The following is a 25,118-nucleotide window of genomic DNA, read 5'->3' on the forward strand; positions in this document are numbered from 1 at the left end:
GAAACTTTCTTGGGACGAGGCGGGCACGGCCGCGGGACGGGGCTGCTGTCCGGGCCCGAGCACTGCCGGCGCGGTGGGCCGCCGGTGAGGAGGGGCTGAGGGCGGCCGGCGGGGCTGCTGCGGACCCCGTAGGGAAGAGGGTCCGGGCTCCCGGGTGCCGAGAGCTCCCTGGGGAGATACCCAGCCGCACTGCCGGATGGTGGCTTCGGGGTTGCTGTGGCAGCCGCTGGATTCTATCAATATGGTGGGTCGGGAGGGTGATCCCGCGGCAGTATCGGGTCTGCCTGCCGTGCGTGAAGCCGGGGTGATGAGCAGCAACTAGTGGAAGAGTGGCGAGTCCGTGGGTTTGCGTGAAAGACCGCCAGTGAGCAGCTTTTCTCGCCCCACATAGCCCGGGGTGTCCCTGTTTTCTGCTTCACCCCGGTGCCTTCTCTCGAACGTACCCCCAGCCGGGGCCTGCGGTTTGGCTGGAGCCTCGGAAGAGTGCTGGCCTGCTGGCGGGGTGTTGGCACCCCTGTCTAGCCATGGGCGTTTGTGTGAGTGCCAACATTGCTCTGGTTTCGAGTCGTTTTAGACCTGAAACCCAACTTCATCTCTAATTGATGGGTCCAGTAATACAGGTGGTGTTAGTGCTTGGTTAGGGCCCTGCGCTGGTTGTGTACAGTTTCCTAGGCGGCTTGAGGCAAGTGAGTTTTTTGGCTCAGTTTCTCTTCATAAAGTAAAACTGACCTCCCAAGTGGGAGAGATACTAAGGGAGATTGTGTGTAAGCGTAGAAGTGTGCTTATCATTGTAATAAGTGATATGAATGGAACTGTTTGTCTCTGCTTGTTGCCCTTTTATTGCTATATAACAAAACGGACAACTTGCAGTGTAACCAAGTATAAATATTTGATGTATCTCATTATAATAACATATCTGTCAGCTAGTAAATGCTACACCAGCGTGACCTTTCTTAAGTTTTGAAAGGTCCCACAGATTCTGGAGACATGTTGATGTCCCATGTTGATGTTATTCCGGCTTTAATTGTCTGTGCAGCTTGAGTGTTCAAGTTAAGTGGCTGCTGTGGAAATAAAATACTCATAAAAACTAAAGCAATAATTAACTATAGTATACTCTTGGAAAAAATGTATTTAACATTTGGAAAAGCTGTAAGTGGGAAGTCCTTCCATGCCACTCAACTTGGTGAAACTAGCATGTCAAGTTTTACTTACCATGTACTTGTTATATGGATCAACCATCTTATTTTGCTTTTCTCCTCCATTGTTGGAATTACATACCTTGCTTCTTTGTTCATAGGAAGTTCATGAAGTGGATCATGGTCTTATTAGCCAGCTCCTTGCTGATTCAGAGGAGACTCCTAGTTCGTGCACAGAGAAAATGCAGGGTCCTGCTCAGTATAGCTGGAGTGCTGACTGGAGCTTTTGGGTAACATGTTTTATCTTTCTTCCAACTTGTGTTTTCTTTATAAATATATATATATATCTTGATTTTTATGTGTGTATATATATATACTGGCGTTATATCCACAGTTCTCAAGTTGCTTTGTAGTCATGAATTAGTAAAGCGCTCTCCACCCATGTAGTGAGGTAGGTAATTTTATCATTATCAGCTTACTAAAGTGTAAGCTGAGACTGAGAGGGGGTGAAGCTGTTTACCTGATGTCACCTATCAAGTTAGTGACAGGACTTCTGGTTTCTGTGCGCAGTCCTGTCTCCCAGTTCCTTGCATAGTTCATTAACCTATCCATGTCTCTCTCCATGCCTTTAGAATGACATTGTTGGTGTTGGTGCTTTTTAACAGTAAGGGCTGAGTTTTGATTCTCAGTGCTGGGTAGCTCTTCAAATGTGCTCTCCTAGTGTCTTTTGTCAAGTAAACATATTTGTTTTTCACAAGAGTAAATAAGCTTCCAGTGTTCTGTGTAAAGAATGGGATTTATGAATAGGAAGGACAGGAAGGTGGGATTTAATTTTGCTCCTGTCCAAGGAGATGCCTCATTGAAAGTTAAGGGTATAATAATAAATGCTGTCTTTAATTATTCAATACTTTCGTCATCATGCTTTTGATGGATTTCTCCTCTTTCCTTCCCTGCCCTCTCCCCCTCTCTCCGGTGCAATGAGAGAATGTAAACTTATGGATGTATACTTAGAGTGTATGTTTTGCTGTTAGTTTTGTAGATGGGTTGCTGCAGTTCAGAAGGGAAGGGGATCACTTGTGGCATGCAGCCACAGGCAGGGTAACACCTGATCTCATGAAGCACTTAGATGCCCTTCCTCATGGCTCTGACAGTCTGACTCAGGTTCTGCATCAGGAGGCTTCAGTAGATTGGCGTGCTTCAGCTTGTGTATAGGAGCATCATCGGGACTACTGTGTCCATGTACCGATGAGGTCAGCGAAGTGTTCATTGTGCTCAGCAGGTGAAAGATTAAGTAACTAGCAAAGGCCGTAGGGAATCTGTGGCAGACCTGCAAGCAGAACTACGGGATCAGATTTCCCAACTCTGTCTGTATAAATCTAGCTCGTATGTCTTTTCATTCCTCCTGTTCAAACTAAGCGGATGTTCTGCTGGTCAGAACATTGGTTTTGTATCTTGGGCCCTGGTATAACCTTCCCCTGAAATGCATGAGTACTTTTAAACTGAACAGCAGTAATCTGGAGCCAGTGGAAACGGGACAGGCCAAATGAATCCCAGCAGGCTGTAGACTTGGGTTGCTAGACAGTGAGTGAATACTTGAGTATTTTCTCCGCTGTTCCTACAGTGGCAGAGATGATACAGGGTTGTTCTGCCTTGTGCCCAGCTGTATATCTGTATGTGAAGCAATAGCAAAGTGCGCTGCACAGATGTTGGAATTTACAGCTATGCTCTCGTTAGATGGCAAATTAGGTTGTGCAAACTAGCTCTTGATGGTTTGTATACAACCATTAAAGCAGTTGGTAGTTTGTGAGGTAAAAACGTGCTTAGGTCTTGGGGCCAGTTTGTTGGACTTACAGTTAGCAACTCTGTTTTTCCTTGATCAGCTTGGCAGTATAAACTAAAGTCAGTAAAATGGAATATATGAGGAATATAACCATGCTACTGGCTTTGCATTGTTAGGTTTGAGACATGAGGGTTAGAAGTTTCTTTGCACAGAGCTTTAGGCACCTACATATTGTGTGCGCTCCCAGTGCCATTTTCTGCTTCCTGTAGTAATGTGTGCCTGTAATTTAGGGGGAATGGGATTCTTCAGCACAGTAGCAGCCACTAAGAGAGGTGTTGTCTGGTATGATTAAATGGTTGCTTTCTGTCTGATTTATACTTCAAGACCTTAGTATTTGTTTGAAGTTAGTGTTTATCAGGTTCTGCAAATATGATCTTGCAGTTAAAACAAAGGAGTCGTGTAAATACTTGCTTCTTCTAAGATGCCTGTGGCTTGTAAAGTGGCTTATAAAGCCATACTGTTTGTCACTGACTGCTTTTAAAAACCTCTACGAAGCTGGTTATAGGAGGCTGTGGTACTCATTTATCTCACCCTCAAGGGACTCAACTTGGAAGCTGCAAGAAGCAGAAAGTCAAATTCAAGACAAGTTAAGATATTCTAACTAAAATGTTATGTCATTTTCATCTTTCCCTGCTCTTCCAGGCAGAAAATGTGTTCTAATAACTTGCATGGTTTATGATCAGCTGCTGACTGTATAAACAAATTGTTAAAACTCCCTAAATACTGAGTCATAGTAAATGTGTAGGTGATAACACGGAAGGCAGCTTGTTGCAGTGTGCAAAGCATGTGTCACTAACATCTGACAAAGGATGACCTTTCTGTCCTGTAGCAGGTGTGGATTTGTTATGCTCATTCCTACTCATAGGTCACTAGGACTAAGGAATTGCTACAACAGCAAGAGTAGCCTGTGGTAGCATCCAGGGGTCAGCTTTGTTGCCTGGATTATTTACTTTGAGAGGCTACATCTTTCTGACAACTTTGGTTTGCTCCAGGGATTCATTTCTTCTAAGTACGTACTCTTTGCTTCTCTGATGATGGAAACCAGATGTGGATGTTAGAGCCTGACTGGTTTGACTTCAATTTCATGGATTTGAGTGGGAGTAAACAGTTGTGCCATGCCTCTGGAAGTCAGGCCAGGTATCATGAATGCTCAATAAGTGCTGTAAGCACATGTAATTAGCAGCAAGCTAGGGTTGGAAGCCTCTGGGATACAATTGCTCTCCTGGCTATGGTGAGTGGGGAGAAGGAAGGATAGCAGGAAAAATTAGCAGGGAAGGAAGAAGAGACTCCTACTGTGCATAATTTCCCTCCATCTCTTAAAAACCAAAACACAACTTTGGCTAGCTTGTTGAAAAATTTTGAGAAGAAAGAATTTTCTGTGCTGTTGTAAGCAGTTCTTAAATTGATAGTGTTACTAACTGCTGGTGTTAAGGTGGATGGTGCCTGGGTGGGTCTTTTGGGGGTTTTGTTTGGGGGTTTTGGGGGGGGCTGTTTTTTTTTTTCTTTTTCCTCCCTTGTCTGAAGACTGTTCCCTGGAGGTGGACAAAGCCAGACTTCTATAACCTCACTGGAGGAAGAAAAAAGCTTGATCACAAACTTAATCTGAGGGCTTTCCCTCTTCACTGGAACCTGTAAAGCTTGCACCTACTTTTGATTGCCAGTTTTGGCTACTGCAAATAGAAATGATTAAAGTCTAAGATGTTTTGGAAATTGTTATACCTGGAAGCCTCATCTCGAGAATTTGAATTCAATTTTTATCCTTTTTAAGCTCTTCATACTGAAATATAATCTGAATTAATATCCTTGGAAGAAGAAACCTTGTGAAAATCTTAAGTATTCTACTGTAATGAAGAAGGTAAAGGTGAAAGAGGAAGCTAATCAAAAGGATCCTCGCATCAAGACCGAGGCGTTCTGTCTGAGGACTCTAGTTTCTGTTAATAAGAAATCAAAGTAAGTCCACATGTGTCTACAATAAGAAGAATGCCTATGGAAAGAAAGAACAAAAAAGTAAGTCATTCCCTTGCAACGAAAAAGTAGGTGGAAAGAGTTGAAATCAAATGAGCATCTCAGAAAATTGCTTTTATCTGGGAGGCTTGTTTAAGAATTTGAAATGTGAGATGCCAAGTAGGTGTTGGGAAAAATAAGAGCATTTAAAAAAGCGAATCTGATGGCAATGTAATGTCAGTTTAAGGAGTTGGTCAGTGTAAAGGAGTACGACAATAGAAGCAAACAAATGGTACAGTTGAAAGTGAAAATAAGGCTTTTATTTGTACAAGATTTGGAAATGGAGTTTGAATTTTTACAGGCATGGATTTGGTTTCTGTGAGAGCTAGTCTGTGGGAGCGTGTGAGAATCTGGATGCCAAGAATATGATATATGACTCAAACCTGCACAGGACGGATGCGGATATACATTACTATTTGGAACATAATTTACTGCAGCACAGATAGAAGGTGGCGTACTTGGGGCCAAAGGCCAGAAGGGTTAGATGAAGTATTTCTTGCATCTCTATAGTTTGAGTGCTTCTTCCACGTTTCTCTGAAGAGTCATGTTCACTCTGGGAATGGTTTACTGGGCTTGTTAGATCGGTAACTGTGTTTTGGCGGGCTGGTATTTAAGGCCTTCTGATGGTTGCTTCATCTTTGTGTGCTTGTTATGTTACTGCTTCTGAAGAAAACTTTTAATCTCATCTGTGCCTTCAAATGATTGGGTTGTGAAGGACAGATATGGCTTGTGACTTTGGAGTAGGATTTTTAGCCTCCTATTCATTTGCTGGTATGAAGCAGTCTGCTGAGGAGGATGAGAACTGGGTGAATACTATAGGTCTCCAAAGAAGAAGACTCTTAAGCACGCTTATGCTGTTCTTTCTGTAAAGTGTCATAATAAGTACAAGCTTTTGCTGTACTTCTAGCACTGGTATGTTTTTTGTTTACATATATGGAATCTAGAATAGGTGCCTTTTCACCCATGTGATAGCACTGATTATACAGAAGCAGTGCTTTAAAATGGTGGAAAACAACAAAATCTGTATTTCTGACTAGCTTTTGAACATAGCTGCTTAAGCTAAAGTGTTTTACTTGCTTCTTGTTCTGGGAATCCCTCTATTGCTGTTGATGCAGCTCGAAACTGAGCATTGGGGTAGATCCAACTGCTGTCAAGTTTCAGCCTGTTCCAGAGACTGGCAGTTGGTGCCCTATCTAAATAAGCTTTCCTCACCTGCAGCAGTGGGAAGCTATATATAATATTGAATTACTATTTTACACATATAAAGAATTAGTCTAGAACCTGAGGATTAAGTTTAATAGATTAGGAAGAAAATACTTCAGCTTTGTGATTTACTTCAGTTCTTTCAGTCACTGGGAGCAAAACCATTAGAAATTCAGTATAGTTCAGAAAAAGAGCGTGGAGTTGGTTGAATGGTGGTATCTATTTAATTAAAGGGCAGCACATAGCTTGTGGAGTGAAATGCTTAGAAGATAATTCTAGGAAATGGAAGTAAGCTGCTTTTTTAATTTTTTTTTTTTTAACTTTATGGTTTGGTTAGAGCTTTGCTCAGTATTTCCTCAAACAGGCGGTGGTGTAGCACTGCCTTTGTCTGGTACAGGTAAGCTACTTGTATCCCTTAGGAGGGAAAGAAGGCAGGTAAACAAAACTGTACAGGATGTGATTGTTCAGTGGCACATTTAATTAAGCCTGTAGTAGCAGCTAGGGGTAGAAATTCTCCAGGAAATGTTTAAGAGAAAAAATAATCAAAATCTGAAATATTTTGTGGAGGTTTAGATGATTTGAGGCATGCAATTACCTATTCAAAACTGTAAGAATGTTCTAGCCAAGTGTATATGGCTTGTTTTCTAATGAGCACTCTGGAAGTAACATTTTGTGTCATCCTGTGTAGCAGATGGTTATGCAGTGATTGAGTTGTGTCAAGGTTCCTTGGTGGTATTGGCATTTTAGAAATCGCATGGGCTAAGTAAGGATTTTATTTTATTTTTTTTTAGGTAGTGCTTTCTTATTGAAACTGCTTGCAGAATCAGTAAAGCGCACACTTGGGATATTTGTGTATTTGTTACTGCAACCCCCTGAAGTTACTAGGGAAATGACAGGTAAAGTCGTTCAGGACTTTGGTTGGCTCATACAACTTCTCAGCTGCTTCTGTCTTCTGCTATGACTACCCATCAGGACTCAAAGATATTGCTCCTTGCTCAGAACAAGTTGAGGTATGTGATGATGGACCATGGTGTGTATGATCTGCTTGTACAGGTCTTGAAACAGCTGACCTTTGCACTCTGTTTTTATGTGAAGTTGAGGAAAAATTAAGTATGGTCTGTCTTTGCTTCGAATGGCTCAGTCAAATCTGGTAGTGGCTTTGTAATCTAGAAACAGCTACAGGCAAAATCTGCATTTGGTTCCCAAGGTAGAATAGGAAGAGATTAAATTGGGTATTTAGTAGGAAAAATTGCTTGGTGGGTGCTATTTTCCATGTAATTTCAAGTGCAGTAGGCTATTAGCAGGCTTAATGAGGTGAGCAGTGCAATTTGCACCAAAACAGTTCATGTAATTGACTACAGTCACTATGACATTAACTATGTTAACTACTGTTGTAATTTGTTTAATGCTTCTTCAGGTTTTCACCATAGTCCTCATCTAAAGTATTTATTTATCCTTCTATGAGTTGCTGAAAAGTAAATAACACCAGGAGGAATTACTACCAAGATGATTGTTTCCTTCATGAACTTTTTTCTGACTAAAATCTGGGGACTGTTAAACTTAAGTAAAGGTCAGGGATGCCGGAGTCCAGTTCTGGCAAAGTAAGGATGGGAAAGGGGAAATGAGGCATGCCATTCTTTTGCTTCTGTATTTGGCTACTTTCGGTTAAATGGAGCAAGTAAGTCTAAAGCAGCTTGATATTTATTTTCATTACTTCAGCAGCCTGCAGTGAAAGATCAGGTGAAGGAACAGATGTTCTTAACAAATAACATTGGCTAATTGTTTCACACACATGCTGTAGAAACAAATGAGTCAGATGAAACTGCTGTTCAGAAAGGAATGTATTTTTTATCCAAAAGGAAATCATCCTCACTGAGCTTTTAATTGCCATTGCATCATATTTGTTAGTACATTTAGGGCTGTTGAAATCTGGACAGCATAGTTACAGGAACTCAAAATTAAACTGGGGAGTGGACGAATTGTCTGAGCTAAAGGATAACTTTGTGCTGGGAGGGTGACAAACTCGCTTCAATTACACAATATTAAGATAGTAACTGCAGTGCTCATACATAAGAGATTATGTTTGTTTTAGAACTTGATGTATCACAGGGTTTTGATTTGTTGTGGGTTTTTTGTTTGTGTTTTTCAAATCCTTGTGTAGTAGATGAAATTACTAAAACAAAACAGATTGCTTGAATGCTGCATCTTTGAAGTCAGGAAAGTAGGCGCAGATACACTTTTTTTTTTTTTTTCTCCCAAATTGAAAAGGAGGTAGGCACTCAAGACCCTTGTGATCTTGGTTTGTACTAGTGTCTTAGGGAGGCAGCATGAAACAGTCTCTGGCAGGGGCATAATAGGCATAATTTTACTACCGGGTCACGTAAGTTATTGCCAGCTATGGGTGGTGTTGATGAGTATTGAGACAAGGAGGCAAAAAAATACAAAATGTAATCAGTTCTAAGTAATGTTAAGTTTGATGGCTTTGTAATGGAAAATAACTGCGGTGCTTGAATGTAGTTGACATAGTTTCAGGCCCTCAGGACTTCAGTACAAAAGGTGTGAGAAAAGCAGAATAGAAGGACAGGACCTGGGGATGGGGAGTATCTGGGACTAGCAGATGTCCAGGGTGGGCACAGATAAACTAACTGATAAGTAAAAGGACAGGATGATTGCTATGCTTGAGGTGTTAATAAATCCATTAAGCTGGTGTAAGCATCTACTAGGGAGTATCCCGGACTAGCAGATGTCCAGGATGAGAGCAGTTAAACTAACTGGTAAGTGGATGGGCAGGATGATTGCTATGTTTGTAATGTTAATTAAGCTTGTTGGGAAAAGTAAACGACCCTTAAAGAGCACCACATTTTTGTATGCATGCCGGAAACTTTCTGGAAAATGATGTAATATGGCCAGTGACCATATAAGGATGACCTGTATAGCCATTCGGGGACACACGTTACGAGGAGCTATCCCCCGTGTCTCCCGGCGCCGCAATGAAGAATACCTGCTTGTCAACTTGAAAGTCTGTTGGCGAGTTTGTTCCTGGAGTTTTCTCCTAATCAGTATGTTGAATGAGTCTGAGATTAGATCGTCTTGCCTCCTGGAAGCTAAAAACACCTTTATTTCTACTTCAGAGTTGGGGAAGATGTTTATTAATGTATGTGCCCAGATCTCTTGAGCTTTTTGCTTAACCTTCTTATTTAAAATGTAAATGTTTGTTTCATCCAAACTCGGAAGTACTTGGTAGTGGTTATATAAATAATTACATTAGAAGCTGAAATTATCATTTTTATTGCTAATTGCAGACATACAGATTCAGGTGTTTAATCAGCTGAAGATGGTGTTATCTTATAAACAGGAAATGCACTTATGCTTCTTCTGAGGCCTGAGCCACACTGGTACCCAGGCTTTGTCAAGGCCTTTCTGAGATCCTTTTGAGTCGTCTTACTGTCTTCTACAGGCAAAGGAATTGCCAATGAGTATTTTTATGTGTGAATTTGCCTCCCAATATCTTGCTGCCCTTTCAATACACAGCTATTCTCTGTAATGCATCCTAGCTTTGCTTTGGGAAGGCAGAAGAGTTCCTTGTTTTTCTGGTGAAACCAGTTCCTGTTATTTACATATGTAGCTGCTCTTGACAACAGAACCGTGAGCTTTCTGAAGCACCACCACTCAGCTAGGTGCACAAAGACAACTGCTTAATCCTAGTGAACAGCTGTGGCTGGCAAAATGACTGTAAATATAGCCCCATTGTATTCAATTATCTTCCTCTTTCAAGCTTTCAGGTTTAAATCTGAGTAATTAAAATGCCTTGAAATGCATTTTTCTGTTTCTTCTCTCTGCTTCCTCAGAAGGGCTGTGCTGGGAGAGGGATCTCTCCTTGCTGTTGAGTGAGTCATTAGCTCTGCGTTCAGCCAAGTGCCCAAGGGGATCCGACTTGTAGGAGGCTGGGCCTTCTGTGGGTGAGGAGGATGCACCATAGAGACACCTGCCTCTTCTATAGCTCTGAAAACCCTATGTGTGTTGTGATAGCTTCTAGGGATGCAGTCTTGCAGCTGGGGTTGGGTGGGTGGTGCCATGCAGCAGAGGGGCTCCACAGCCCCTCACTACTGCAGTGGCTCGTGGCCTGCTCAGCCTGCTGTTTCCTTTGTAGATCTCCTTGCTTCTGGAACAGCCCCCTACACAAACAGCAGTCAGAGCCTGACTTCATGTAGGTACTTGCAGGTCCTAGGTAAGGTAGATGGAAAGGGACAGACAGCACAAAGAAGTCAGAATAGATGCATGCCTGCTGTTTCCCCTTCAGAGCAGGTAGAGAGGTCTGATGGACATGCAAAACCCTATATCCATTGCCTCAAAGTGTCTGCTCCATGCGTGCAGACTGAGCTCTGGGAAGCGGGGCGGGGCGGGGGAGGTGATAGCATACTCATTTTGGGATTTTCCTGTCCTGCTCTGGAGCTCAAACTGAGGAGGTCTCTTAGCAAGGGCTTGAATTACAAAGTGGTCAATGGCCAAGTCTTGTGAGAGTAGACTTTGGGTCCATGTTGAGCTGCCAGGTGTAGATGCACTCTATCTATCTTTAAGACTGGTGTGTGGGCTATAGACCTCAGTGGTACAGATCAGTGCTGATCGGATACAGCAGTGCTGGGCATTGAGTGCTCCTTTCCAAGCGGGTGTTTCCCTGGTAATAGTACTTTCCACTGCTGTCCCCTTTGGGACTTTTTTGTGAACTTGAAATGATCTGTGCTACTGTAGTCTGCCTTCCAAATCCATTCAGATGATGCTGATTCTTAGATTGGAGCTGGGCAGGCTCTATGCCACCCCCACATCTGAAGTTTTCTTTGGCCACTTGTTACAGCATTTGTGTCTATGTTCCACAAGGCCAGTGTGTTTCAGCCTGTGTTTCCAAGCTGGCATGCAAGCAAAGGCTGGCAGAACACTAGCTTGCTCTGCTGGATGGGGTCCAGCACTCACTGAGCGAGTGGGTGAGAGAAGGGAGAGCCGTAGAGGCTGCCAGAGTGTTGGCCAGGGATTTGCATGGGTTGGAACAGGCTGCAGGCAGCTAGAGGAGGAGGTGTGTGTAGGGGTTGTATGTCTTCTGACTTTACATTAGCTTCATGCCTCAGTCAGTTTTATTTCTGAAATGAAGCATATGCTTTGCTCCTCACTGAACATGTCAAACTTGAGATTTTTATATCCAAATCAGTTGTTATGAAAGTACATTGGCTTCACCATTTAAAAACGCTTTAGAAAGCTTATTTGCCCAAAGTAAGTAGAGTATTATAAAGCAATTGCTTCATAAGCAGAGGATGTTCTCAATCCAAACTATTTTCTGTTTTTGGGGGAAAAGTCTGTAACACTACTAATGACAAGAGGCTTTCTTGTCACTGGTAAGGTTATCAGCTTGTTTCCCAAGGACCTTGTTGGAATAGCTTAAGCTGAACCTTATTTCAAAAAAATGAAATGGCTTGTGAAATTGAGCTAATTTCAGTGAGTTCTTAAGGGATAAACTTGGGAGAGTTCCTCACAAATTCTAAAATGAAGTATTTTGTTACAAAACTGTTCTGCATCTTTTCCACTGTTTGTGGTTTGTTTTTTTTTCCTAAAGAACAAAAAAATCCTCACCTGACTTTAACTGGTTGTGCAGCTTAAAGTTCGCTGAAGAAATAGGGAACCTCATAGTACATTAATAGAAAAAAATCAACTTTTTAAACATTGATTCTTTGAGCCTTCTTTCTGCTTGGAAAGGAAGGCAAATTTAAAAGTTCTTCACAAAAAAAAACAACCCCACATTTGTTCTATTCCTAGTTATGTAACCTAATGTTAGCAACAGAGTTCTCAGTATTTCATATGATGCTAAACCCTGACACTAAATTTTGCTGTCTGTCAAAATCATAATTGTGACAACTTTGTGGATTTTTCCCAAACTGTGCTCCAACATGATTTGACACTGTACTTGCATAGGCAAAGCTCAAGTATAAGACTTTCATTCCTGCTTTTGGAAGCACAGGGTAGCTGTTGAGGTGTAGATGACCAGGCCTTTTGTGAGCAGGATTCCAGTTCAGCTGAGTTCATGTCAGCAGTTGACCAGAACTGGCTTTCAGAAAAGCAGGGCCTTGCCACATGTCAGGTCAGTGATGGCTTGATGAGACTGATGTCCACGTACCAGGAGTTGGTATAGGCTAGGCTACTGTGGGATGGACTAGACCCAGACTTCAAAGTAAATTGAAGCAGTTTACATTTCTGAAGTACCAGATTCGGTCAGTTTCATGACACTGGGCACTACATGTTTTGTAAGTTGGGTATCCAGTATTTCAGAAGTTCTTGAAGAAATAGTTTTGAGGAGTTTTTTCTACATGGATTTTTGGAAGCTGTCAGTTAGGGGGGTAAATAATAATTTTTAGTATACCTTCCTGTGCATCTGTAAGAGCTAGTTAATAGAACACTCCTTTCTGGGGACTAGGGATTCTCTTTAGCCATGTTCATGGGATCTCATAGGATTTTAAAAGGAAAATAAAACAAGCCCACAAACAAAACCCTAGAAAGTAGCTTGAGTATTTGCTTGTGATCTGAATTTTAATATCCATTCCTTGCGATTTTACATGTTGTATTTCCAACAGAAGAAAGACATAGTTGCACCAAAATTCTTACTGGATGTCACTACCTGTACACAGATGCCACTGAAGGAGAACTGCCACGGGTTTATTTTCTGCTCAGTAATTAAGAAGTGTTAAAATCTGTTTCTCCTTCAGCCTCTGCAAATAAGAGGGGGGCTGGGCCTCAGAAAGGGACGTAATGACCCTAGTGCACAGCCCTGTGACTGCCAGTGGCCCACTGGAAGAGTGCCCTGTGCTTATGAGACTCCTCTCTCCAGAGAAGTTAAGGGTGAATGAAGAAGAGCATGTAATGAATGTAAGTAAAATAGTCCTGGCTCCTTAAACTCTTCCCACTCCCTCTGTGGCTATGAGCTGCATTTAGCTGCATTTCCACTTCCTTGAGAGCATGGGAACGTTTGGAAAGCAGGCTCCTAAGGCATACGACAGCTGAGCCTCCCCTAGTAACAGTTGCTTGTTTTTCTTCTTGCTGGTTGACATGCCTCATATGACCTGTGAATTAAATACAACTGTGGATAATTGTGTGTGATTAAACAGCTCCTTATTTAAAAATAAATAAAAAAAAAGACCAGACCAAAAGTGGGCACTGTGTACACATCCAGTCCCAAAGTGCATAGTGTACTGTACACAGCACAGCATGTCACCCTAAGTACGGTGGTGTTACTCTTCAGCTTCTGTGTTTTTTGCTGTGCAGGATTAATGCTTTTATGCTTTAAGAGACAGTAAAGAACAGTAGGTTACTGCGAGTAAAGCTTCTGAGTACTCAATAATTGGAAGTTAATTCTAATCCAGAATTTTTCTGTGATTCTGTCAAGGAATGATTAGTTAAAATAGATCACTGTAACAGTGGATCTGGGCTGTTTACTTGTGACAGGGTTAACAGAACAAGTCTGACGCTTTCAAAGTACATCCTCATGCTTGCTTTCAGAAGAAATGGAAAACTGTGCCCTAGAACTGTGAAAGAGATAAGGAAGACTGGTAGTCACATGGATGTGAGCTTCCACTGGGATTCTGTGTGTAAAAGCGAAATGTGAGGCAGGTTTGTGTGTGCTTACAGTGGTTCCTGCAGTGGTACATCTGGCTTTTAAGAAGCACATTGGACATAGGAAGGGATTCAGAAAAGCCATGAGAATAAGTCTGAAAAAAATCTTTTTGCTAATAGACTTGAGAAGTTTAATCCCTACCCCAAAAGAAGATATGGGGTAACTTGCTCACAATCTGAAAATAATTCACAAAGGGAATTATTAGCTAGGATGGATTTTTCCATAAGGATTGATCTTTTTAAGAAGGTAAATCTTACTTTTTTTTTTTTCCTTTCCTAAAAAATTTAGCCATCTCAGCTCTGGTTTTAAAGGAAGAGCTGAATTGCAAGATAGCTGTGGTTTGTGTGTTATAGATTAGATTGGGTGGTCGTAAAGAGTTTTCTTGGACTGAAGAAATGGTTGCAGTGGGATCAATGTTTCTGATAGAAAGGATTGTCAGACTTCACACCTTTTACAGATAACCTCAGCAAAGAGACTGGGATGGATCGAAGTGTGCCGCAAGAGTTCTTGTGTTCTTTTGGAGTATGTGAAGTCTTAAGTTTGCCTGCCTTATACTGCTAAATGAGGCTTTTGTTCAGGGCTGTTAACTTAGTCCTCTCCTAACCTAGTGATGCTTTAGACTTGCTGAAAGTGGAATATTGGTATGTTTTGTTTCTGTTTGTGTGCTTGCTTTTTAATTGCTCCCTTACCAGATAACTGTCTGACTGTTTGTTGTTCTTCTGGAATGCTTGCTTTTTCTTTCTCCTGGTGCTAAAAAGGATTTTAGATGCATGTGAAGGGAGGAGAAAACAATGCATTCTTCAGTTGAAATGCAGCAATTTTTGCCAGGATATTTAATGTTTGCTTTAATGTGTTAGTGTAGGATTAAAAACCGCTTTCATCCTAACCTTCCTCATATCCAGAGTTGGTTTTAACCATGTCTAGAAACTTCATATGCCACCTCTTCTGTCTTGGGAGAATAACACATCAGGTGGTCTTTATGTGGGGTGCTGAGATAGTGACATGGACTTGCTTGCTTGTAGACAGAGGAGTAAAGCCACGTATCTCATTGTACATCTTTTGATGGCTAAGTGTGGCTTCTGAGCATAGAAGGGGGGGGAGTAGGTCCAGCAGCTTGCTTATAGGCTTGTTTGATTCTGGGACCCCAAGCACATGGTAGTAACTGATACCAAGTCTGAAGCTCAGTGGGAGGCACATGATCCAATTGAAGATGTCCCTGATCATTGCAGGGAGGTTGGACTAGGTGACCTTTAAAGGTTCCTTCCAGCCCACGCCATTCTATGATTCTTTGTGCATCTCTTAAAGTGAGATGACATCAGAGTTGTATTACTCTAGTGTGAGGTCAACTTCCATGTGTTCTCAGCTGTTTTTATGCATAGCTGCATGTCAAACTATAGAATGCAAATTGTCAGGTAATGCGGTTTTTGTGGTGTCTTAAAACAAGCAGAAAACACTAACAAAGCAAATGCAAAATTATTACCGTCATTAGCAAATATTAAAAAAATGTGCACACTGTTCTGCTCAGGTTGATTGACTATTTGCATCCTTAGTGGTATGTGCAATCAGATAATTTCCTAATGATTAGTATTTCTGCTGTATGCCTAGGAGAAGGTGTAGCTTAATTATCCTCTGCAGTTTGCAAAATGGCACAAGCTGTTTGCAAGTGTCCATGCTTCTGAAGCTGTAAATATGAAGAGAAGCTGGTTTTTAACAGGCTTCTATTGTATAAATAACTCAGTTTAGCCCTGTTTAAGTTAACTTCTTTTTCTGGAGCATGACTTTGCATAGTTGGACTCTGGTCCATTTCTAAACAAGGGATGAGAATCACTGGATTATGTGTCTTCAAGTAGTATCTGGGTCTTACATAACTGTCTTCTGTAACTGGCACTGAGGAGGTTTTTATGCTTATGCTATTTTACAGGTTTCTAATGTATTTTGTGGCTTCAGATAAAGAATGCTAATATGTTGTTGGCTGGACCTAATAGTTTTCTTAATGATAAAGTATAGCGTACCTATAAATGCTGAAGATTATCCTTAGGCAAAGTGTTTGCCTGATGACTTATAATTAAACTTAGAAATGTGCATGTGTTAAAAATAAGTTGCTGTTTTCATCTCTTTAAATGCCATGCTACAGCCTAATTTATGCTTTTCTTTTAATACTTAGTGGTTAATTTTGTAACCCAGAGGTGGCAACCTTCCTCAAATGCTGCTGCATCTTGGGTATTATAATAGTAATTATGAGAGATACAGTTTTCATAGAAATGGAAATGTCTTATTTCCTTAAAGTTTGTAATAACAATATTATTAAAATTGTCCCTGCTCTTTTGTAAGTCCTTTGAGTGACATTTTGATCACCAAGGCATATACTGAGTACATAATAATTACTGATCTAAATGAGCTAGTTTTCATGTAAAGTAAGGAAAGGATAAGGTTAAAGTTTCAATGTGCTCACTTTTTTATGCTGATTAGCTGAAGATTCAGAGCAGGCTCTTTATAAATGTCCTAAGAACTCAGTAGAAACCTACAGTTAATAAGATGATTTGTTATAGCCTGTTTGTCACTCATGATAAAGAACACTTCTAAATGCTAGCAAGGGTTTCTCAGACAAACTATAGCAGGTTTCAAGCTCTGAAAGAATTCAATTGCTAAGTAAAACTCAAGATAACTGGAGTTTGGATTCTTGGCCCTGTTGAATTGGCTGATTCAAACACTAATATAAATGTGTCTGTGATACTGTAATGTTCCTCCTCTCTTCTTGGTTCTTTTTGTCTTACAACAAAAACTTCAGTGTAGCTCTTATCTCTTGTATACAGTATGTTTGAGAAATTGTTTCTCTCCTTAACAGCGTGGCTTCTTACATCATGGTTTCGTAGATTAGGCTTGAAGATTGTGAACTTTCTTTTGCTCTCGTGGCTGACTGCTTCTTTTGTCCCCTTGTATGTCGTCACAAGCTCAGATCTCAGTCAACTGAGGTATGACTGCGTAAATTGTAGGGCCTCTGCTGGAACTACAGGTGGAAACTTTGCAGCTTTGAGTTAACTTTTCATTTTCCCCTGTGCCTCTTTCTGGAGTAATCACACAGAACTCCATTTCTTCAAAGCTGTGCAGTCATTAGGTGCCTGTTTCAGGTGATCAGTTGAAAGCGTGTCTTTCAGGGCACAATGTGGCATGGTCAAGAAACCATAGCCTTTCTACTTTAGTAGATGACATGCTCTCAGAGAATGTTATTTTCATAATCTCAGAAATAGCTGAAATAGAACTGGAAGCATACAACTTAGTAGGACATATCTGATATGTTGCCCTGTTAGTTGTACCTGCAGCTTTCATGCTCACTCTCCTCAGAAGAGGAGGAGCGGACATATTTTTTTGTTTCACCCCTTCACTGCTTTTTTTCATTGCAATACTCAGAATATTAGTGGACATCAAATACGTACTCACCAATGGTCAGACTTCTGTTTATCAGTGGTAATAAAAGGTAACTTTTAAAGCTGAACTGAGTCAGGGTGACTTTGCCCTCTCATGTGTTTTATGCTCTTAAACACCTGACCTTGAAGTAGCACTCATGTTCTTGTGGCCAAAGATCTTGATTCTCAAGTATGGGTGGATGACAGACAGTCATAGGATGTGTGTGTAAGGTGGTGTTAAGGGAACCTCTGAACTGCAAGGAGGAGTAATCTGTTCTGTAGAAAACAGCAAAATGTGAGAATCTTAATAATTCTAATGGCACCAGTTTATTAAAAGACCCTCAAGCTGAAGATACGTCTGTCTTTGTTCTGAGATAGTTTTGACAACAATCACAGAGGTAATGAGAAAGTAGTGTCCAACTAACACGCTATAGGAGTGTGCTAAAACTGGGTATTTTCTTGTTAAACTTGCTGTAAGGTCATACAGTCAAAAGTGGTTCTTTGCCTCCTTTCTTCTTTCTTCCCTCACGCTCAGAGTAAATAGCCACTAATCTTATGGTAGATGGATTTAATGGTGAATGTCAGGTTTTGGAGTAATACAGGTGCTCAAGGAAAGAATAGCAGCCATGTGCTTAAGATCTTTAGAAAGGTTAAAACAAACAAAAAAAAATGTAAAAGGGGCTTTAATACTGTATTTGTACCTGGTTTTGGTGACACTTGAAAGTGATTAAATGACTTTTTCATGTCTTAGCTGTAGTCCAGCTGAGTCACTGCCTTACACAGCATTTAGTTAAGATGGCCCTTAAAATAAGCAGCCAACATCTGTTAAGAAAAAAAACTGGCCTTTTTATTGCTGTAAAATTAAAAATGGGGCTTTTACAGCAGAATTGTTTCTGGAGAACATGCTGAAGCTCTTTATTTGAATGGGAACAGGGACATTCATTTCTAAGAATATTGAGTTCAAGTCCATCTGGATTAATCTACTTTGCTGTTAGTTTACTGCCCGGTTTAAATTTCAGAGGAGCCACAGACAGTGATCTTTTTAAATATACGGCCAAATGTAGAACAGATCAGGGAATCAAAAGGTGATAGTGGTGCTGCTATTTGTGCTTACTGGAGGACACTTTTGCCTTTGCTCCTACTGGTCTAATTACAGCAACTGGCAAGCAACCTGGTCTAGTGGAACGTGTCCCTGCCCATGGCAGGGGGGTTGGAACTAGATGATCCTAAGGTCCCTTTCAACCCAAACCATTCTATAACTGTAGTATTCCTGAAATGGTACTCCAAATAGAAATTGGTGATCTAGGTTGTGTCCTTGTGACCAGCTGGTGGCCTGTATGAGTACTTGATCTGCTCTGTCACTTCCTGTGTCATGGCATTGCTGCCTGTTCATTCAGTCTGTGCTGGAAGACTTAGCTGTGGAAGGGGCTTTTATGTCCCTATGAGTGGAGGAGTCTGCCATCATACAACTGTAATGCCTTGCAATTGGCATCTGGCCTGATACAAGGAATAGTTTGGCCAATGCTATCCTAAATACAGAAGCACATTCTTATATAAGCAAGCATAAAGTTACAGTCCTTCATTGTTCTTTTGATGCTAATTTGTGCTTCAAGATAAAATTACACATCCAATATGAATACAGTTGATGGCTGAAAATCTGTTTGTTTGCTTAACCTTTTACCATTCTTTGTTGCAGCTCTCAAGTTCCACTTACAAATACAGGAGTGAGGAATTCAAGAGACAGTTTTCTCATCTGCCAGATTCCGAGAGACTCATAGTAGGTAAGATGCAGTCGTACAAAAAGCGTTTGTCTTCTGGCTGATAATTCCAGACTGCTGTAGTGCCAAGGCTGCTTTTTTTTTTTGTGGCAAATTCTAATTATAGCTGATAACTTCCTATTTTTCTGTCTCTGAACTAGCATCAGATACTTTCAGAGAAAGTCAAGTCCATACCCCTCTTCTGTATTGCCTGCTTTCTGAAAAAAAAGACGAATTCCTTCAGGAGGTTGAGAGGTGAAGGAGAGGGTACAGATCCTCCAGTTCATCTGGACACGGGATGGGAACCTCTTGATGTCTTTTACTTCTGCTACTTTTTAGTACTTTACTTCCTGACAGGAGTGGAGATGTGACAGCTGTTAGCTGACAAACTGGAAAGAAAGATCACTATGCAGGGTCCTGGTGAGCACTGAATACGAACTCAACATACCTGTACTGGTTTGTGCAATGCAAGTGTGAGAAAACCAGGTAGAGTTAATTCTGAGGGCACTGAATTTGTTGTATGTTCTTTCCAGCACAGACAGACAACTTAGTGTACTTCTTGTAGTGTCATACTAACCCTACCCCTAACCCCAGCCTAGACCCTTGCCCTGGGCACTTGATTAATGTGACTTCTGGGACTAAGTGACACAGTCCCAGAATTACAGTCCCACTTGTTATTTAAAAAACACTTTTTGGAGACAAATGCCAGCTACGTGATATGAGGACATAAAATTCAGCATTTAAATGATAATTCCCATCAGCTATTGTAGGATATAATTGAAAAACACAAACAAATACTCATTTTATCCTGACTTAATGGTGTGCACTTGGATGTATTTGCCACCATGGTATAGAGAGGGCAGTTAAAAACGTTTTATGCCTCACACTGGTATGTGCACATGTGGTTACTGCCCATACCGAGCATTAAGTGTATTATCTGGTGCTGCTAGTTCTGGGCTGGCTCATGCCTTGAGTGAAGGTTTTTCACATCCCAGTATACCAGTTTAGCTTACCCATATGCTCGTGACATAGGTGCAGTCACAGATATAACGCTCAGCTGGAGGAGCAGAGGAGATAAGTCTATGGGGTAGGAGGGGGCAGAACAAGGTGGCAGAGACTACGGTGCATAACTGCTTGGCATCAAAATGTTCCTTTTGAGCTCCCTGTTATGCTCCACTACACAATTCAGAGAAGGTAAGCCTGTAACCCTACCTCCTTTGCATGCAGTGATGCACCTTATTTCTGTTTTATAACTTGCCTTGCAGGTAAGTCTGCCTATGCTGCCTGAGCATTGTGTAACAAATGTACTGTCCCAGAATTGGGATTTGTTTTAATACAAGGGTGGTATTGTTTAATGTTCACCTTATGCCATCTTTAAGGAAGTGAATACTGGGAGGCTGTCAGTATGTTTCCAGTTTGCAGTGAGTTCCTTCCTAATTAATGGAAGACAAATTTGTGCAAGTGACAGCTCTGAAATTGTTAACTACCTGCATCCTTTTCCAGCCTTAGAAGGAAGCAGTTTTCCTCTGAAATGCCTTCTGCATTTTTAAAATACTTGAATTCAGTACAGAAGTGAAACAGAAGAAAGGGGTATTACTTCATAGCATTGTTTTGGTGTGTCTCGTGAAAGAGGGTTGATACAGAAAGCCATGTAGCAAACTGAAGCACAGGTTCAGTGAACAGATTGCCTAGGATTTGGAGGAAGATTTAGTGATGGGCTAATCTCAATAATGTAGGACCTGCTCCATCAGAAGCAAAGTCATTCCTTTGTATACATGATGGAGTTTTTACCCCATAAAAAGCAATGCTTCTTTGGAAGGACTTTTTGCGTTCTCTAAGCAAAGGGCTTTTTCTTTGCTTGATGCAAAGAAACTTTTATAGGCTTTACGGTGTTCAGAGAAGCAGTTAGTTGCTGCTGTTCATTAAAATAACTGTAACTACTCCCATTTCTAGTTTAGCTTTTAAAAAACTAAGCAGCTTCCACTGTAATGAGCACTGTATATAAAGATTTTGTGAAATATGATTATTTTCTTATAATGGAAAAGGAATGACTTAGACACTTGAAATGGGAGTTTAGAAGAGTGCCACTAATTTGCCTGAAAATGTTGTTTACAGGCAACATCTCCTTTTTTTGTGTAGGTAGGTCATGGTGTTGTTTATCACTTGTCTGGCTCCCTGCCCCAAACATAAAAGTCAGAATCAAGCTTCTTGATAATGCTTTCCTCAAGTCCTTAACCTCAAACTCCTGCTGCCTTCCCTCTCACTGCTCTCTGTGTTTTGGTATCTGACTTCTCTTTAAGCGTCACTTACAACTTAATGGTTTGGATTTCTTTTATTCTGTTTGCAATAATGTCTTGTATACATGCCTCATGCTTGTTGCAAGAAATTCTACTTGATTATTTGAGGGGAAAACCCAAGAGAATTTAAAAAATCATAATAAAAGCTCCTGTAGATGCAGACTTACCTTGAAGTTAGGATGGCAAGGGTCTCCTGAGCCTCTTGGTACTCAGAACAACTGTGTTCATCATCTTGTGGTACACAAAACCAAAATTCTGTCTTGGACACTAACAGATACATTGCTTTTCAAAATAACAAAACTCTTTGATGCCTCTAAAGTTAGAATCAATAACATCCTACTAGAATAGGTACACTTTCTATACATAAGGTAGGCTTCTTTAGGCTTGAGCTTCCAAAAGGGAAGTCTTGAGTTTCTAGCAGTAGTACTTGTGAAAATTCCTTTTGAATCTTCAGGGTCTGAAATTATGTAACTTGAGAGGTTTTTTTTAAAAAATGCATCAAAATCCTCTGCCCTTGTTCTTAATTAGCAGGTATCTAATGATGGGTAATTGTGTTCTAGATGAAATCTGTTTCTCAATAGGGATGTTTCAGCCACAGGCAGTATCATAATGAGGATGACAGTCAGCTTCTGAAAATACCTTATGCCTGAGGAACTGGGTAGCTTCAAGCTGCCTTTGAGTGTCTCACTTTGCAGATAGTTTTAGCTAGAGATTAGAATCTGTTTATTGGAAAATAATTATCTTACTACAACATATGAACTACTGTTATGTAGGAGTTGACAGTGTATATACTGTTATACTATAAACATGTTTGTGTATTCTGTTGTTTAGGCACTTTGAAGTTTGATTTATGAGTGCTTCTCCTGTGTACTCCTGATCTTGCCTGATACCTCTTCTGTGAAAATGCAGGATAATGTACCGGGGGAATAATACATGGAATGCTGTCCTCACACAGACATTTCCATCAGCCCTGGCATTGGGGTGTTCCCAGAACAATGATCTGGATGCAACCCAGTACAAGTCTGCCTTCACAGATTTTTGAAGACTGAAAGAAATAGCTTTTTATTTGTATTGTAATACCCTTATCTCATTTTAAGTTAGCATGTTTGGGTCAATTGAGCTGCATTAAGTGAGTAAACTTGTTCTTGCTCTCTATACATAGATTATGCCTGTGCACTCCAGAAAGATATCCTGCTGCAAGGACGTTTGTATCTCTCTGAAAACTGGCTCTGTTTCCACAGCAACATTTTCCGATGGGAGACCACAGTAAGATCTCTTAGCTTGCTTGAATCCTTGAATCCCACCTGTTTGTCCTGTACGATCAGGGTATGACTCCCTCAAATCTTGCCCTGTAAATCTCATCTAGTAACTTTGCATTGGAAAGATAGAGCCTCCGTCCCTGAGCGGAAATGCAGATCTGTTGCTCCATAAAATGAGAATAGCATTGGAGACATGAATGCTGAAATAAGCCTACTCCATCAGTCATGCAGGAAGGTGTTCAGGAGTTATGCTGAAACTGATCTCTTACATTTCTGGATGGCAATTTCCCTCTCCTTACTAAGGAGAGTTGTCCTATAAAGGGATGTAACATGTAATGTTTTCCTATAAAACCAGGAGCATGATACAGTACATAATGTTGCCCTGTTCAAGAACTCTTTAGCGTTAAAACTTTACTTGTTTTAGTCTGGTGCAAATATCAAACTAAGAACAGCCAAAGAGAATCTATAAATGACCTTGGCAAGTTCTCGTGTTGTGGTGTGTAGCTTTTGAACAGTATGGGGAAAAGCAGGTATTTGTGACATTGGCCCTCTATTTCTATCCAGTTAGGTTAATGAGTTAAAATTTTTCATTCAAGCAATTTTTGCATATGATGCAGAAATAGCATAAGGCAATGAATGAGAAAAGGAAAGTAACCTAGTTAATAGGTGATGGAGATCTGTCAAAATGTTCTGCAGCTCTAAGACTGCTCATACCTTAATCACTAAATTCTACTATGTGCGCTCTGAAGTACACAGGACAGATAACAAATACCTTGTGTACTGAAGACAATGAGGAGGTATAGAAATGTTTAACTGAAAAACAAGCTTAATTTCATGAGATGTATTTTACGATTTAATGTTTCTCATTGTAGACTTGAGATTTAAAAAAATCCCTTTGAAATCACACCCGTGAATATATACGATCTATTCAAAGACTGATTATTTTTTTCAGCCAAACTAGCATATATCCTGGTAACCTGTTCCTACCTGCCTAGCAGAGTGATATCCTGTGCAATATCATAAGGCAATCTGAACCTATTAGCTACAATGGTAGAGCTAAGTTTTGGGACCTCCTTAGCAGGCTGTGTTGATGCAGAGAGAAAGTGGACCTTCTGCACACAAAGGAAAAAGAAAGATTCCACTGCTCTACTATACAGAAACGTTTAGAATACTAATATGCAAGGCAAACACATCCAAGCAGGAAGATTTCCTTGCAGTGTGTGGACTGCAAATAAACCTCTGTGGAAATGGGATGATAGTCTGTCATCTGATTTATGTCCTACCTTATGTATAGCATACAGATTGGGATGGACTTTCACCTCTGTGCTTTGTATGTGGTTGGGATTGTGCCTTAATCCTTCAGTATTGCTCAGTGAATGGAAGGAAAGAAGAACGAACTACTTGCTTCTCTAGTCTACTATGAAAGGAGATTAGTCTTAAGTCATTTTAACTTGCTTCTACTTTGGAATGCTTGCTGTTAGCAAGTTGAGACAGTAATTGACTTTGTGATCTCAACTAAATTGCATCCCAGGGCTTGGGGTTAGTTTGAGTTCCTCTTGCATGTTCTGTGACTTCGTAAATTTTCAGTTTTAAGTTATTTGTAATATGTCATTAAATCTCTTCCTGCTTAGATTTCTATTGCCTTGAAGGATATCACTTTCATGACAAAGGAGAAGACTGCTCGGCTCATTCCAAATGCCATACAAATAGCAACAAAAGGAGAGAAGGTGAAAACCTGTATTGTGATGTGTTGGGTTTTGGTTGGGTGTTTTTTTTTTTGTTAGTTTTGTTTTGGTGTATTTTTTTTATTTTTATTTTATTTAACAGCAATGTCCAGGGCAGAGCACTTGTAGTTTTAAATCCAATTACATTTAAAGATTTGATCACCAGACTTGGTGATCTAGTCCCTATACATAGTGGCTTGATGATTCAACCTAGAATTCCCTAGAATCCCAGAAAGTAAAGGGGTTGTTGTCCCATTGGTTCTCGAAGGAAAACCATTTTAAAGTTTAGAGCATGACTTCAGAATGTGGATCCTCCAGACTGCAAAAATTTCAAATTCACTAGGTTTAAAGTGTCCCTGGAATTTCTGGAATTTCAGAAAACTGTTGAAAACAAAATGAATGATGTCGTGGAGAAATCTACTCATAGAACATGTAATTTTATGTGCTGAGAAGTGTAGGTTTTGGGTATCTATTTGGAAAAACTGAAAAACGTGATGCTCATGTGCAGTGCTCTTCCAGTATTTGTCTGCTCTCTCTCAGTTTGTTAACTTTAATCATCAAGGAAGATAAACCTCTTTCTCTGCTAAACAAACATTCAAATAGGAAAGATTTTAATACTGCAAATGATGCATCTCATTTGACATATTTTAATTATTTTGATTTCATATCTCCCTATGTGAAAAGATTAATGAAAGTAATATATAGTAGAAGGATGGAAAAGGCTGTGGCCTGCAAGAAATAGGTATACAGAACTCTAATTTGTTTCACATCCTATTTAAAAATGGGAGAAAGATGTAGCTGTGTAGTTAGTTGAGGGGGGACCTCTTCCTTTCTGCCAGAGAT

The 25,118-nt window shown here is 40.5% G+C and overlaps 1 protein-coding gene across 4 annotated transcripts in view; it reads left to right on the forward strand.

Moving 5' to 3' along the window:
• Positions 1-25,118, forward strand: part of GRAMD1C (GRAM domain containing 1C) — a 54,037-nt gene that overhangs the window by 382 nt on the left and 28,537 nt on the right. For 3 of the 4 annotated variants that reach the window (XR_009965506.1, XM_062622071.1, XM_062622072.1), the window contains exons 2-5: positions 1,298-1,426; positions 18,935-19,019; positions 22,455-22,558; positions 24,183-24,278. Coding sequence is in view for 3 of the 4 variants with exons in the window: in XM_062622071.1 (XP_062478055.1) it covers positions 1,298-1,426; positions 18,935-19,019; positions 22,455-22,558; positions 24,183-24,278 (414 nt within the window). In the remaining variant the exon portion in view is untranslated. Of the gene's footprint in view, positions 1-1,291; positions 1,427-12,929; positions 13,090-18,934; positions 19,020-22,454; positions 22,559-24,182; positions 24,279-25,118 lie in introns of those variants that run through there. The other variant, XM_062622073.1, reaches the window with a different exon arrangement.

The sequence above is a fragment of the Pezoporus occidentalis genome, unplaced genomic scaffold, assembly GCF_034315485.1.
Source record: "Pezoporus occidentalis ecotype Australia unplaced genomic scaffold, CSIRO_AGI_Poc_V1 ctg24, whole genome shotgun sequence".
NCBI classification, from domain to species: Eukaryota; Metazoa; Chordata; class Aves; order Psittaciformes; family Psittacidae; genus Pezoporus; species Pezoporus occidentalis.